This window comes from Rhipicephalus microplus, chromosome X (genome assembly GCF_043290135.1).
Source record: "Rhipicephalus microplus isolate Deutch F79 chromosome X, USDA_Rmic, whole genome shotgun sequence".
Lineage (NCBI taxonomy): Eukaryota > Metazoa > Arthropoda > Arachnida > Ixodida > Ixodidae > Rhipicephalus > Rhipicephalus microplus.
In genome coordinates, this window is record NC_134710.1 from 239,359,463 (window position 1) to 239,375,024 (window position 15,562).

At 43.3% G+C, this 15,562-nt stretch overlaps 1 protein-coding gene across 1 annotated transcript in view; it reads right to left on the minus strand.

Moving 5' to 3' along the window:
- LOC119187769 (solute carrier family 22 member 6-B) overlaps positions 1-15,562 on the minus strand; it is a 61,936-nt gene that overhangs the window by 26,563 nt on the left and 19,811 nt on the right. Inside the window, exons 5-6 of the mRNA XM_037435846.2 lie at positions 8,811-8,979; positions 2,824-2,968 (exon numbers count right to left, since the gene is read on the minus strand). Of these exons, the coding sequence (XP_037291743.2) occupies positions 2,824-2,968; positions 8,811-8,979 (314 nt within the window). The remainder of the gene's footprint in view (positions 1-2,823; positions 2,969-8,810; positions 8,980-15,562) is intronic.

Consider the following 15,562-nt stretch of genomic DNA (forward strand, 5'->3'; position numbering starts at 1 on the left):
TACATACATACATACATACATACATACATACATACATACATACATACATACATACATACATACATACATACATACATACATACATACATACATACTACACGTATGAGTTCAAGTATTGTAAGACTGTAGTCTTCAAAAACGTAAGAAAACATTTTAAAATCTAGCTAGTTGTGTTCTGTTAACCTGCGGAAAACACTGCGTTGGCTAATATTCAAAAGGCGCAATAAAGAGAATATGACTAGCCGCTGTGGGTAGCAAGGCTGTGCGTCTGCAACTCACTGCCTCCAGCAAATGTGGTTCGCTAACATTTGGGGACACACTGACAACTACGGCGCAAAATTTACTGTAAAAAATCCCATGAAGAAGCTGCATCTCATTGCACCACCAGTGAATTCACCTACCTGACCTTAGCGTTTTAGTCTGTTGTCCCTCGGACCACTCCCCTGCCTACAGGCTTTTTATTTCCTCTTGTACCCACATTGTCATCAAATTTATTGAAATAAATCATTACAAACATTCGCATGCTTGCATGAGTGGTCTGTAAAAGTTATCGTCTGTAATGACTGTTCGACTGCATATATAGTCTCTCCTTTCGGGCTTGTTCAGTTTCTATGCCTCGTTTATTCAAGACTTTTTTTGTGGCTCAAAATTATACAGCACAGTTTCTGCTCGTTAGTTTCAACCTGCCGTCTCCACTGATCACCATGATGGACATAGTCAGGAAACCCACCTTATAACTTCTAAATATCTGAGGGCCTAAAGGCAGCGTAAAGTTTAAATAGGTAAAGCTCATGTATATGTGGTCGTAAAAGCGCCATGAAAATGTATATGATCACAAATTCGAACCTTTTATAACGGTATAGTAATGAAGACTAGCAGGTAAAATGCCAATGAAAGTATAAGGTATGTAATTAGAAGTTTGTAAATAGAAAGAAAAAAAGTGGACGAAAAAACAACTTTTCACCGGCAAGAACCTAACGTGCGAGCGGTCGCAGGTTCCTGCAGTTATTTTGCCGTCCACATTTTTCTTTCCTTTTACGATTACTTCAAATGACATCCTATATACTTTTATTGGAATCTGCAATAGTTATATATATTGCTTCTAACAAAGAAAACAAGCACTTAATTATTTCATTTTGCTTACAATATATTTCTGATAAGTATCGCCAACTCTCAATGACAAGTGTGTTACAAAACGTCACCGCACATGGTCGTGTATGAAAGGTGATGCGCGAGTGCACTCCATAAAAAACTGAAAGTCTGAACAGAACTACTGCTACCCGTAGAGAAGCATCCACTTAAGCAGATATTACAAGTCTCGCCTACCACGTTCAGTGTATGTATTTACAAATTCCTTGCAGTATCATGGAACAATGTAGGTGCATCATAAAACGCAAACCGGATAAAATCACCGTAGAATATATTTCACGCCAGCCCCTAGTAAATGAAACTCTAAGTGAGGATCACGATGCAGCGAATTTCATGCGCGTCATCAGCCCCGGTATGGGTAATATGTCACTTGTGTTGTCCATGTATTCGTATACAGTGCAGCCCGGCGAATTGCGAAACCCCGGGTGTCTGAATCTTACGGTAACTACTAGTAAAAATTTGGTAAGTGCGTTAGAGACAACAGCTTCTCACTGTACTATTGCAGTCAATTTTTATGGGCACACATATGCAATCTGTACGCAAAGGCTACTGAGGCATAGCATTACTTATTTTAACTATTGCAAAAAAAGCAAACACTACGGCATTGACCATTAAGAGGTATGGCTCTTGACGCATCTTTATCGAGTGATCCTTTTATACGAACGCGTTCATGCTGGGGCTCACGAAGACTTCAGTGACGTACTTCCATCACGGAAATATCGGAGAAATACACACGATCAGAAGACGAAGAAAAACAAATTTTGTCAACGGGAGTCGAACCCACGAGATCTCGGTCGACGACGACTGTTGCCGGGCACGCTATCCACTGCGCCACTGTCTCATTTTGTTGGCTTTGAAAACACATTCATTGTATCTATCACTGCCCTCTCACAGTGCTCTTGGTAAAGTGTAGCAATGCATAATGACCATGACATCCAGGATTAGTTCCTTCAACGCGTCGTTTCTACACGTTCGTCCCATTTGGCGCGTTTCCAATAGGAGAAGTGTAATTTTGTCAACACCTTAACATACCGCCAGGTGGTGACAATACCCAAAGCGTCGGCGTAGCTTATAACATATAGCCTCCATTCATGCAAACATCGTGCTCTGCAATGCATAGAGCAACACGCCTGCTTCATCTGGATGTAACTGCGTTTCCCGCTTACTCTCGCCCCGATAAAAATCCTACGGTCTATAACAAAATACAACGCGCGTTGCGTTTCCCTCTGATTGGGTACTGATGTTCAATAGCTCAATAGCTCTAACATGCCGCGAGTAGACGACCTTAGCCGAAGTTTGGCGTACCATCAGTCATGCTCTTCTGGCTATAACACCGCTTTCTTTGGTTTCTCTTTCACCGTTTACTAATGCTACCACAGACATCTATGACTCCAAAAACATGTTCAATCATTACTCAATCATTAATCATAGACGTTAGTCGTCGGCATCAATACTTGTCACTAAGCGTCAACATGAATGCATTTACGTTAAACAGTGGTTTAAATGTAAAACACACACCACCTATATATAACCTCTTTTATATCAATGTACAGTAAACAAAGTGCGCTTGCAAGAACTCGTTTCATTGTCATGTTACACCGATTCCTAGGACGTAGGGATACCCCCCCTCTTTTTTTTTTTTTGGAAGAGACGGATTGGCAGTATGATTCATACCTCTTTGTACTTATTCCTCAGCCTGCTTAGGTCTTCCTCGGTGATGTCCTTGCGGCCATTCATCTTGGCGATTTTCCTGATGGCTTCATCGGCCTCTTTGTATTTTCCGACGGTCAAAAGCCATTTTGGAGACTCCACTATGTAGCTGATAATCGCAGAAGAGAAGAAGGGGTTCACACTTATGAAAATTCTTAGTTCAGATCACCTGACTGAAGCTTTTCTCAATTACCGACATAGATTACAACGAACTCCAACAACTTAGTATACCCTAATATGTCCGATTCACAGGGATAATGACATCAGAACGATTCTTCAATCAAAACTGTTAAACAAAATAAAAACTTGATATGCTGTTGAAAAAAAAACATAGGGTTCATAAAATTAATCAGCCGGTGTATTCTCTATATAAACAATTCACTTGTGTACGGGGAGTTGGCAAATCACAGTGATGGTGAATAAGCTTTGCACCCATAATGAACAATTGCGATGTCAGTGTGATAAAGTTTTAAAATCAGGCATTTTCCTCATCAGCAGTTACTATGTGGCCTTGGCAACTTACGTTCATACATTGGTAAAAAGTGAAAAGTTCTGCAAGTTCGAAATACCCAATTCCTCGCAATGTCAGTATTTTCATAGTTGTGTTAATTAAGCTCATTATATTAGGTGGGCTTGTTTTACAGTAACTTGTTTCTCCTCCTGAACAACTTACGAAATTGACTCCAGAATACTTACATTTGCTTCGTGTAGAAGCTGTCGGAACGGCTGCCCTTCAGCCAAAGCCACGTCAACACCCATAAGACAACACCCACGACAGATAAGTGATATGTTAATTCTTTTTAGGAGCCAATTTACTGACCAATTTTAATTTCAATATGTTGCAAGTGAAGCAGACACAATAAGAGTGAGTGAGAACAAAAAAAGATGTTCTATTTGAGGAACTATTGTCTTACCTGACTGAAGCTTGTCTCAATTACCTACATAAATTAGAATCAAACTCGGTCAACTCAGTAAACCCTAATATGTCCAATTCCCAGAAATAATGACATCAAAACGATTCTTAAATCAAGAAAGCTGGTAAACAAAATAAAATCTTGACTTAAGTCATTGCTGTGTGTAAACAATTGTGCACATATCAAGCTATTTGAAAAAGACAGTTTTGACGCTAGGGAGAAGCAATGAATGCGACAGCAAGAAATAGCAAAGACGCACAAAGAAAACCAAGCAGCTCGATACTTGAAGGGCACCACTGAACCACGAAGGAAGACGCTCGAACAGAACACACAGGTATACAAAGCACATGCGTGAACCAGCGATTGTCGCAGTTGTTACGCGTTTGTGTTTGAGCAACGAGCTCCAAGTGTCGACAATACCAAACCCGCTGCTCTTAGACATTGTTTTTTAAACTACAGCGCCGGAGTGTCCCATTTGCGTCTCCTGCCACGTGGTGGCGTCTGATGTAAGGTGTGCCCGGTATTTTTTTTCCACGTCTCGAGTAGGTACAGAAAGGGGCCAGTTTTTAGTGGACGTCTGAAAAGAAGTTTTCAAAATTAAAGAAAATGTGGGAGCGCTACTTAATAGAAAACATTGTCAAGCGCCTCCGAGAACTGGGTGCCGCCAGCGGTAATAGATGTATATAAATAGCTCACACTTATAACACAGGTGCATGGATGGCGCATGGTTGAGTTTCACAGGTCGTGTGCTTCAAAATTTCAAGGCAAAAACATTTAACGAATTATACTCGCGGTGTTGGCAAGTCCGTCCATCCACGCCCTCGAATGGTGCCAGCTGCGGTCTCTCCCCCTTACTGTCACATATCCCGTGATGTCCCGGATATGTACATGCATATCCATATCAGAGACATGACGGTAACTCTTAAAATCCACCGAGAGTGTCCATATCGCCAATCACGCTTGTTTCAAATTTGTTGTATATGGTTTACGCCCAAAAATGCTGTCAGCAATGTTCGGCACAGATTGTGCCTGTGTTCGAGCTAATTATAACAGCTAGGCTTTTACCTTCCTAAACCACGATATCGCTACGCTATGAGAGGCCGTAGGGGAGGGTTCCAGTAATTTGGACCATCTGGTGTTCTTTAACGTGCATCTAACTCTAAGCACCCGGGCCTCCACCATTTCGACTCTACCGAAATGCGACTGACACGGCTGGGATTGAACACGCAACCTCCGGGTGCACAGCAGAACACCGCAGCCACTGATCCCTCATGGTGGACCTCTGTGTTCGAGAAGCTTCACGGTTGCAGTAGATCATCTTGTTAAGATTGCGCGCAAGACGCGAACACTGAAAATTATTGCAGAGCATCCGTGGTCACCAGTGACAAGGCTGAAAAGTTCGACGTGAAATGTATAGAAGATGGCGCATGCCAACCGCGACCAATTTATCGACGACCGATGCTCTGTGAGCAGATATGAGTGCAAAGCGTGTGTTACTTGCTGCAATTTAAGTTTCCGTTGATGGCCACAAGTTCAGCCGAATAGAGAGTTTCACCTTAAAGACGTCGACTGCTGCATTTGTCCACGTCACGACCACGTGCCGTACAATTGCTATTGAAATAAAAACTCGCATGAAGCAAGACTGCACATGCTTCATGCCCGAGCAGTGAGCTGGGACCAGTAACGCCGCAGTAGGACACCCCAATTCCCACGTTCTTTGCGGCCTGGACGTTTCGCATATTAGAAAAGGCTTCAAATATGTAATACGTAATCCCACCCTTTTGTGCAAGTCACTGCTTTGCTTTAAACATGCCATGAAGATGTACTTTCTTCTTATTACTGACTGAATTCATTTTTAGGCATTTTCTGTTAGACGCATCGTTTTGGTTCAGTGCTGTATACATATAAGAATGGAAGCTTTAGCGAGTTGGCACGCGCTCATGTTGGTTGATACAGCGCCCACGAGAGGATGACAACGAAAAAACCGCAGATAGGCGCTGACTTGGAACTAAAATTGATTTGGGATACAATAGCCTTCGGGAACACGAACGCTCATTATCAGAAACCACAAAAGTACTCTCCTGGCGCTCATTATCTTGAATGCGGCTGCACACCCTTCTTAAACGACACAATTATACTGACCCATCATAAAAATTGGGTAGCAAGGGAAGTGATTGAAGCCTTCGAAGAGAAAATTCTGCTGAGCGATGCAGAATTTATCTTTACAGCACCTGCAGAAGATGATACCAATGTAAATCTTTTTCTGCTTTTTTCCCCTTGTTTGCGGCGTGTTTTGATGTATTGCTGTCTTTTTCTATTTCTGTTAAGTTGCACTTCACCTATATCTCAGCTATTTTTTTCCGAATAAGTTTTAGTTGGGAGTGAGCGCTTGTCTGTTCTTCGTCGTGGTATCATGTGCGCTGTATACATGAACCAAGACGGTGCATATATAATACCGTCTTATACTTGCTACATTGTCAGGGCCACATTGTGCTTGTAAGCATTTGTTATCACAAGCTGTATTACCGTACACTGAATTCTCGTTTCTTAGAAATTTCGTTATTTTTCTTCGTTCATACACGATAAATTTATGTTTTATTTTTTTCCGCTAACTTCACGTACGCCCTTGGGTTCTCTGTGGCCTCCTTGTAGGAGCCATGTTTGGATGGCAATGCCTTAGTCAGGGAATAAATGTTCTGTCTTTAGCCAGATTCGCTCTGTGTCTTAAAGAAACAACAAGCATGTAAACGGTAAACATTTAAACTTGGAACTTGCTCTTGTGTGCACGCAATCACAGGCTCGTGTTTTTGCAGAAATGTGGCAACGTTTGAGACCAATGCATTTTTTTTTACAGTGGAGCTGTTAGTTTTTTTTTTTTTTGCTGTGCCGTTAGTCGTCGACAAAAAGACTATCACCATAATGAACCAGCACGCACTTTCCGTCATCTGCTCCATTCCCTTGTTCTTGTCCGACGTAGGATGCAATAGCTTTAATGGGAGTAAGAACGAGAACAGACAAAGGAAGAGCAAGGAATAGGAGATAAATTTTTGGGAAATATTTTTTTTGGCGAGAAGCATTCAAACCCGTGATCCCAAGGCGATCGTTGTAACTCTGCTAAACATTCACGCTAGCAGAGCATATCTTTGTAGAGTATAGTACAACGAGAGGCTGCGATAGGGAAGCGATGGTGAGGGAAAGGCGCAGAAGAGATGAGTGCGGCATAGAAAGAAAGATTCCAACAGCGAGAAATCGGAATGCATAAGGAGTAAAATAAAATAAAATGCCACACAGCTCCACACTTCCTTCACGCTTGGCAGCACTGGTCCGAAGATGCTTTGATTTTTAAATAATACACAAACGCTTGAATCTAGCCATCGTCAAGACACGAACCCTAGCTCAGAGATGAATTGTCTTGAAATGGAAAGTTCAGTAAAATATATCCTATTAGTACATTTGCTTTTGGTTGAAAGCTTGGTAATTAACAGAGAACGATATATTTTAAATGAAATATGAGATGATATTCTTACGATCACGTCATAAATGAAAAAAAAAAGAATATTTGTGGTGAGATTGACTTTCAATGCTCATTTCCTTTTTTTCCTCATCATCGAACAGCGTGATTGCAACCTGCATTATACGCTGCATTCTGATCCCAGCATAGGCTGCAGACTTAAGTCAAGGCTTCGAATGCGCCTAGGTGAGCTTCGGCTTTTTATAGTCGCGGACCACCAAACATCTGATTTGTGGCAAGGAAGAACAGGCTAACTCCGAGTCACCTGCGAATAGACATGCGCACTGTCTTTGTGGTTTATATGCAACGTTGTTCTGCCTACAATCTGCGACAAGTAAAAACTTGAAAGCCCGAAGTACTAGCATATAAAAGTTGATGACGGGGTCTTGTCGTTTTCAGAAATCCGTGACGTATTGTATCGTTGACTACTAGCAAGGTAAAAAGAAAACAGAGAAGGCAGGGAGATTAATCAGGCACACTCTTGAATGGCTGCACTATGCCGGGGAAATAGGAAAGGAGAGTGTAAAGATGAGAACGTGCAGGTAAGAAGGGAATGACCAGTAATTAACAAGTAATAATGCGATCATGGACATAGCGGTGGCACTATACTAGAGTCAAAGATTTTCAGATAGGCCCGTACTCCCAAAAAGGCATAAAAGTGCTTTAACTCCTTTGTCATCAGACGAAAGATGAAGACTGTGCTCCAGCAACATCTGAACGGAGAGCAGCCGATCTTCCAACCGTCATAGCGCCTCGATGTTACACATCTGAGAGTCCCATGTGTTGCGAAAAAGAGTCGAATGACATCTTTTTTTATGAGAAACGGCAGGTATCTGGTTGGCCCACCCAGTCCCTTTGATTTAAGTTCGATCACAGAAACATTACCGCAGCGCGTGCGAACTGTGTCATGAGCAGGTTATTATTCCTCCTGCTTGAAGCTATTCTTCCTGTTTCTGCTCTTCAGTCATCAACAAACACTCCGTAGCTAATAAAAACAATGCATAGCTTAACGTGATTTTTCTACAGGTTCTCAGCGCATCACTTGCTGGTACACTACGCACGGTTCGTGAGTGATTAGTACTCAATTTCTTAATTATTGCTTCAGTTATGAACGTCTAACTTTTACACACAGCTGGACGAAGACCACAAAAAATGAGCACTGAAAAACTAAAGATCGGGAAAATGGAAACAACACGTTTAATCGACGTAAGACCAATCTACGTATTTTTTTCGAATCGTATAGCTCAATGAGCCAAAAAGTAATAGTGGCAAAACAGTCATTGTCTGATGCAATTTGTGATTACGCTCATGAAATCGAGTAAAGTGGGGCGTAGTAATTTTTTTATATTCGAGAACTCTTGACAGCTTATGAGGTATTCTACTTTATGCTGCAGGTTTTCAACAAAAGCCATAGAGATACAAAAACTGAGCTTCATTTAATGTTGCAACTTATAAATTGAGATAAGTGATTGTGAAGCTGAAGCGATACTATTTCGTCTGCGCATGAAGGTATGTTGGCAACTCACCTCCAAAACACCAGTGGAAAAAAGTACAGGGTGGCGAAGGTGGCGAGCTGGGTCTGCCATTTCGGCATTATAAGAACAAGGCCAGCCAGCGCCATGATTCCCACGCCCCAGAAGACGCCGTACGCCACCATGGATAGTGCTCGGTGGTTTGGGCCAACACTTTCCACATCTGTGACAAAGAAAAAAAAAACAGGCACAAGGTTCCTCACGACCACAACACAAGGTATAGGCTAACCTTTGCGTTCTCATAACGCTCAATGACCAAAATAAAGATTGCGGCCTGAATCACTTGTGCGTCGTTAGTTAAAAAACAAGCTTAATAAATATGTAGACTGCCCAATCGACCTTGGAACCCACGTCGGAGAAAAGAATGTGTTTGTAATGCGAGATATAAGTAACTGATGTCATAAACGAGCCAACAGGTAACCGAAGCAATGGCTGTAAAGCGGAGGTTATGCTTAAGGCGATGTGGATAAGTTTTTATGGAGATTCGTCAGGGCTTCAACACGCTCAGTTAATTATCCAAGCGCAGATATCAGTGCGTTGACGCTCGCTGTCTGCTTCCACCTGTCTGCACCACGCTGTGACTTTACACGGTGAAGCTGTGACTCACTTTAGGGTAAGCTTTAGCTCAGGACGGACCCGTCTTTCGATACACGTTACACGCAGAAATGATCTTACGAGACAATCGCTTGACAAAATAGAAAGGAATTTGTCGCATTAAAAACTGTTGCCACTAAACGGTGCTGCTAGTAGCGCAAACTTCAAGGACGAGAGAAAATCATGCGACACACAAGCGTTGAGCTTTCAACTGTGTTTTTCTTTTAAAAATACATAAAATATACAGATAACCGCGCGCCTGCGCCTCTTGGTTTTTATGTCTGAATGACGTTTGATTTTAGAAAGACGTTTGTATGCCTTGCACGGGGTTTTTTTTTAGCTTCATCTCAACTTTTGTTGGTTTAACCAAGTGTTCTTGCAAAAATAGGGAGTGTACGTTGGTTCGTGTATCACCCCCATTCTAAGTGATTTGTTCTTGGTCGGTATCAATAGGCATATTTCAGATAAAATAAAAACGCATGGGTGTTAATCCTGTTTTGTCTATTATTACCTTCTACTGTATGAACCAAGCGATGTTAGCCTTGATGCAAATGTTTGCTGCATTCTATCTATTGTTTCAAGATGTTTACAACTTATAACCCACGAGTTGCCACGAAATCTTGAAATCAAGTTACCAGATTTGATGATTAAGCTTTCAGACAAGGTTTGCTGGATGCACGAACCTAGGATCTTGAAGCCGCTCCTACCGTACCGATACGCGCACACAAAGTTAGAAGGGATAGCGTAGAACAATGTCTTCGAAGCACGTTGAAGAAATTGAGCCCGTATCTGATCGAAGAAAATTTTCGCATTCAAAGTAAGAAGCCTAAGTCTGCTGGATACCCGCAAGAAGTAATTTCAGTGGTGGCAGAAGTCTTGCTTCACAAGGTAAGGAAAGTAAGAGCTGTCTGTAGACCAGAGCTACGAGAAACCACAGCTGGAACTTGGCATATTCGAAACAAAACGTACCGAAGGTACCGAGATTCCTGATAACCACTATGTCTCCCATAATTTAAAGTTCAGGCAAAATGCAAATGTCGAGGTTGTGTTGGCCCCTAACAAATTACTAAGTTTTCGCAAAATTACATGCCCAATGGAAAAAGAAAAACGAACGTCTTCTACGAAGCATCGCATGAGCTTTGCAGATTGTAAAACATCAGTTGTTTATTCGTTTCCTTTAACATGTGGCAGCAGATATGTGGGACAGACCGAGCGCCGCTTAAATTATCGTTTCAGAGCATGCGTGAATGTCCGGGGAGATCTGCAGGGACACGTGGTGACGCACTGCTGAAGCTACGTCTGAATTTGGCAAACGCGCAGTGCTTTTCGCTCATGCCAACCAAAAGAAAAAAAAAACGCGATAAACAGTAGAAGCTCCAGAGATAACCAAGAATGATAGCCATTGTATCAGCATGCCTTCCATTGCGCTGTCAAAAAAAGAATGTTTTTTACTGCCTTATAGTGTCTTGTGATTTAATAACTTGTTTACATTATTCTAGATAACTTGTTGAACTGAAGCTTATTTTTGGGTGTCGTGGTTTTGTGGATGTGAAGCAGGTCAGGCGCACGGATACCTATAGAAAATAAAATTCGTGTGTTTCTTTAATAAAAATGCAGTTGGAAGTTCAGCGCCTGTGAGTCACTTTCTCTTGTCTCTCGTCGCTGAAGCTTGAGTTCTTTAGAAATTCAGAGGAGCTCCAACTAGCCCAGGTAAGCACCTTGCCAAGGCTATTTTGTCATGTGATTACGAATCAAACACAATCTCTGTTCACAGGAGCACTGGACGTCGAGCCGAACCTGTCACCAGAAACGCGAGCTCATCGTGTAGCCGTCTTTGTCCTCTCCTGTTTGTCACCAAGGCACATTCACATAGCGGCATAGCCCAATCTCGTTCATGCCCGAACATTACCCCCCCCCTTCCAAAAGATACACCGTCCCAATGCTTAATGCTGATTAGAACCCAAAGTAATTGTGCACACGTACAGACACGCCAGACACGCATGATACAGCAGTGTCAAGTTGTTCGGAGGTAATGCGGTTTCATTCTCGATACGCGAGCAATGTTCACCTGCTGGGAATGACGAGATTACCAAGGTGTGTCTCCAGGCATAACTTCCTCGTTCACGTCATTGAGACGCCATCGTGTTCTATTGGGACCGAAGTAGCAATTAAGTAACTTTCCCGTGTGACCCTTTCAATAAATCGTAATCCACAGCCACGCAAGATGACCGGGTGGGTAAATAACATGACGATAACGAGAACTGTACCTCTGCGAGTCGATGCGCAATTTTTTGATCCGCTCGAGTGCAAGCTTGCGGGTCGGGCCCGCGAGTCAGATAAAGTCGTTCGCATCAGTAGTAATGTCGTTCATATCAGGTAAGTACATATGCTTCTCGGCCGTGAATCAACCGGAAAGGGGTGAACACTGTAGTCCCTTGAAGCACACCGTTGTAGGTGAACGTAACGTATAGCTGTACGTCATACCAGTTCTTATGATCACGGTCAACGTACATGGATGGCATGTCCATGAGCGTATTGTGTAATCTATCCGTCAGACCGTTGGTTTGGGGATGATATGTGATTTTGTGATGAGCGGTTCCGCTAAGCCGCTAGACGTCTTGCGTAGGTTGGATTTTAAAGGCTGTTCCGCGGTTAGTGATGACAGCTTAGTGATGGCGAGGACGATGTTAATAAAAAAAAGTACGCAATCTCATTGGCGGTGCCTTGTTGTAGGGCTTTAGCTTCAGAGTACATCTTCAAATAGTCAGTAGAGACTATGACCTTGCGGTTACTAATATGCCATTTTAGAAAGGGCCGGAGCAAGTCCATGCCGATTTGTTCGAACGGTTGTGATGGTGGTGCTACAGGCTTCAATAAACCAGCGGGGCGCACAAGTGGAGGTTTATGGCGCTGGCGATCGTTACATGTTTTAACGTAATGGTTCCTGGTTGGCTTTGGCCAGTAGTAGTGAGTGCTAATCTGGGCAAGAATACGCGTGAATCCCAAGTAGCCGGACCAAAGGCTTGTCGTGGCAGGCAGATAAAATCTCAGCACGTAGCGCTGATGGGACGACGAGAGGATGTCGTTCCGGACACGAAATGACCTTGAACGCGCGAATACCCGTGGTGGGCTCGAGCTGTGGCCTTCAAGATATTTCGTAAGTTTTCTAAGTTCTGAATCGTTTCACTGAAGTTGGGTCACGTCAGATTCACTGACCGCGTGAAGAAAACTGCCATCAGTATCATCATCTCTCGATGTCGTTGCAAGTGCAGCGCACGATAGGCAATCAGCATCAGTGTGCCCGCGGCCATGGCTTGTAGATGACTGTTACGTGGAATTCTTGAAGGTGCAAGCTCCATCTCGCGAGGCGCCTTGAAGGGTCCTTGAGATTGGCGAGCCAACATAGAGCATGATGGTCTGTAATGACTCTGAACAGACGGCCTTACAGATAGGGTCGCAACTTTGATATCGCCCAAATAACAGCAAGGCATTCTCCGTGGTTGAGTAGTCAGCTTCCGCAGATGACAGCATGCGACTGGCATAAGCGATGGCACTCTTGACACCGTCTTGCCACGGGACGAGCACTGCACAAAGACCGACGTTGCTTGCGCCAGTGTGCAGTTCGGTGGCGGCATCTTCATCAAAGTGCCTTAGTAAGGGCTCAGTCTGCAGGGGCAGTTAAAGCACGGAAAAAGCGGCTCTTTGATTGGGACCCCAAACAAACGGTGCATCCTCTTTGTTAGGCGGATAAGGGGATCGGTGACGTTCACGAAGTTCTGCACAAAGCGCCTGTAATATGTGCACAGACCCACAAATCGTCGCACATCCCGTTTGTTGGAAGGCGGGGAAATGCAGCAACAGCCATTGCTTTTTATTGGTCTTGCCGAATGCCATCGTGACTGGCAAAGTTGCTGAGGAAGTTTAGTGATTTGTAGCCGAAATGCCACTTCAGTTTCAGTGATAGACCTTTGGATTGAATAGCGAGAAAGAGCAGACTTATGTCGCTGTAAATGTTGCTCAAATGCTTGCGAAAAAAAGACATCGTCTATAGAGACGAGGTAAGATTCTCACTTCAGCCTTGACAGGACAATGTTCATCATCCTCTGGAACGTCCCCAGTGAAGACCACAATCCGAACAGCAGCCCTTTAAATTCGTAGAGGCCAACGGGAGTTATGAACGCTGTTCTTTCTCGGTCGCGTTCATTGACCTAGATCTGCCAAAAACCACATCGCAAATTTTTTGATGAAAAATACAGGGCATGAAGTGGATTCAGTGAGTCGTCTATGCGTGGGAGAGGGTAGACGTTTTTGTTCGTCACTTTGTTAAATTTACGGTAATCTACACAAAACCGAAGAGTGTCGTTTTCTTTTTAACGAGTACGACGGGCGATGGCCATGGACTGTTCGAGGGTTGTATTAAGTCATCGTCGAGCATCTTCTGCACCCGAGAACGTACCGCCTCTTGTTCGTTTTGCGACACTCGGTAAGCGTGCCTAACACAGGGTAGCCAGCAGGTCTAAGAACTGGCTAACCTCCCTGTCCTTCCGCTAATTTCTTTCCTTCCTCGGTATGCGTGATGTCGTACTGGTTATTCGGTATATGGTCTGTTATAATGTAGTGCTGCGTGGTTGTCGTCTGCATGAATTCTGAAGTGGAGACCAAACAGTCACTAAACGTCCGTAAAATGTGCTCCTTCTGTGCATAGGGTAGCTTGCGATTCACATCAACTGCGCTGGCCAATGCAGTGTCACATTTGGCGGCAGTGGTAGTCGGGCTCATAGTAGAACATATTTCGTCACGAATGGCTTCGAAGTCCGCAATATTTGTTCGCTTTGCCAAGTGTTGGTACTCGCAGCTCGAATTCTGGATCAAAAGCTGAATCCCCCGATGTTGCAGCAGTTTCAGTTGGACTATACCGCGCGCGACGCATTTTTGCAGACCTAAGAGCACCGATAGGTTACCTTCAGCGGTACCGCTGCTGTCATCAAAGTAGCTTTGCACAGTTAACATTTACTGGCTCGCGGTGGAAGTTCGATAGTGCCGTTAACAATTCGAAGTGCTGTGGTCTGTGCAGTGGAGTCTCCTTGTCTGGTCATATGGTAATCAGAAAACGTTCAAGCAGGTCGCGAAGGTTAAGAACGGCTATATGCTCGCGGAGGAAATCCATCCCGAGAATCAGTTTTTGGGAACATTCGCACAACACGACGAATGAAGCAATGTGTGTTTACTTACGAATTTGGAGCCATGTGGTACATTTTAACAGCGGTGTCAATAGGCGACCTGCTGCAGTCCGGAGGTTGGGTCAATGTCCCCAAGGTGTCGTTACCTTACGCAATTGAGCAATGAGGTCAGTGCTCATCAAAGTAGATACATATGGTGGACACGGCAAAGCCCAGTCTCGTTCAATGTTAATGGCAATATAGAGTGAAGTTTTGATTTCCAACGTGAATTGTTTTGCGCAAATGACAGACAAATAGATAGTCCGAACACTTAAAGCCTCAACTTTACAAGCTGGTTATGTTCTACCAAAAATATGAATCGTAATTATGGGAATGATGCCTACTTGAGCGTCCGAAGCTCAAAGCGGAAAGGACTTATGAACTCGTATTCTGTATGAAACTGTCAAATTAGCTGAAAAGTTTTGCTATGAAGTATTACTCACAATTTCTAACATCTTGACCTCGGTTCCCACTACCGCCTAGTTGTTTCTCACGTACTGTAATTTTGCCAAGTAATATATCTTCCCAACTACAAATAAAGGCCTCTGAAGTTCCAAATGGCTTCGTTATCTGTTGTCCTCTTCAAGTTGTACTTTTTTATCACCGAAGATTGAGATATATAAATCGTGTAGCTATCATCTATTTTCGTTTTTTTAGTCTGAAGTAATTTTCGTAAAAACGGTTTTCGACAACAGTAGACGCAAATTTCTGGGTATGCAGATGATATATTCATCACAGAAGCTCAATAACACTTGAATCTCCGGGAAAAATGCGAGGTTTATTAGCGGCGCTGACTAACCTTGCCATAAAAATATAACCCATAGTCATAACACATATATACTTCATAAATTAAAGGAGAAGGGCATGACCGCTGCTTTAGCTCAGTTGTTCGAGCATCGGACGCGTTATTCGAAGGTTGCTTGTTCGGTCCCT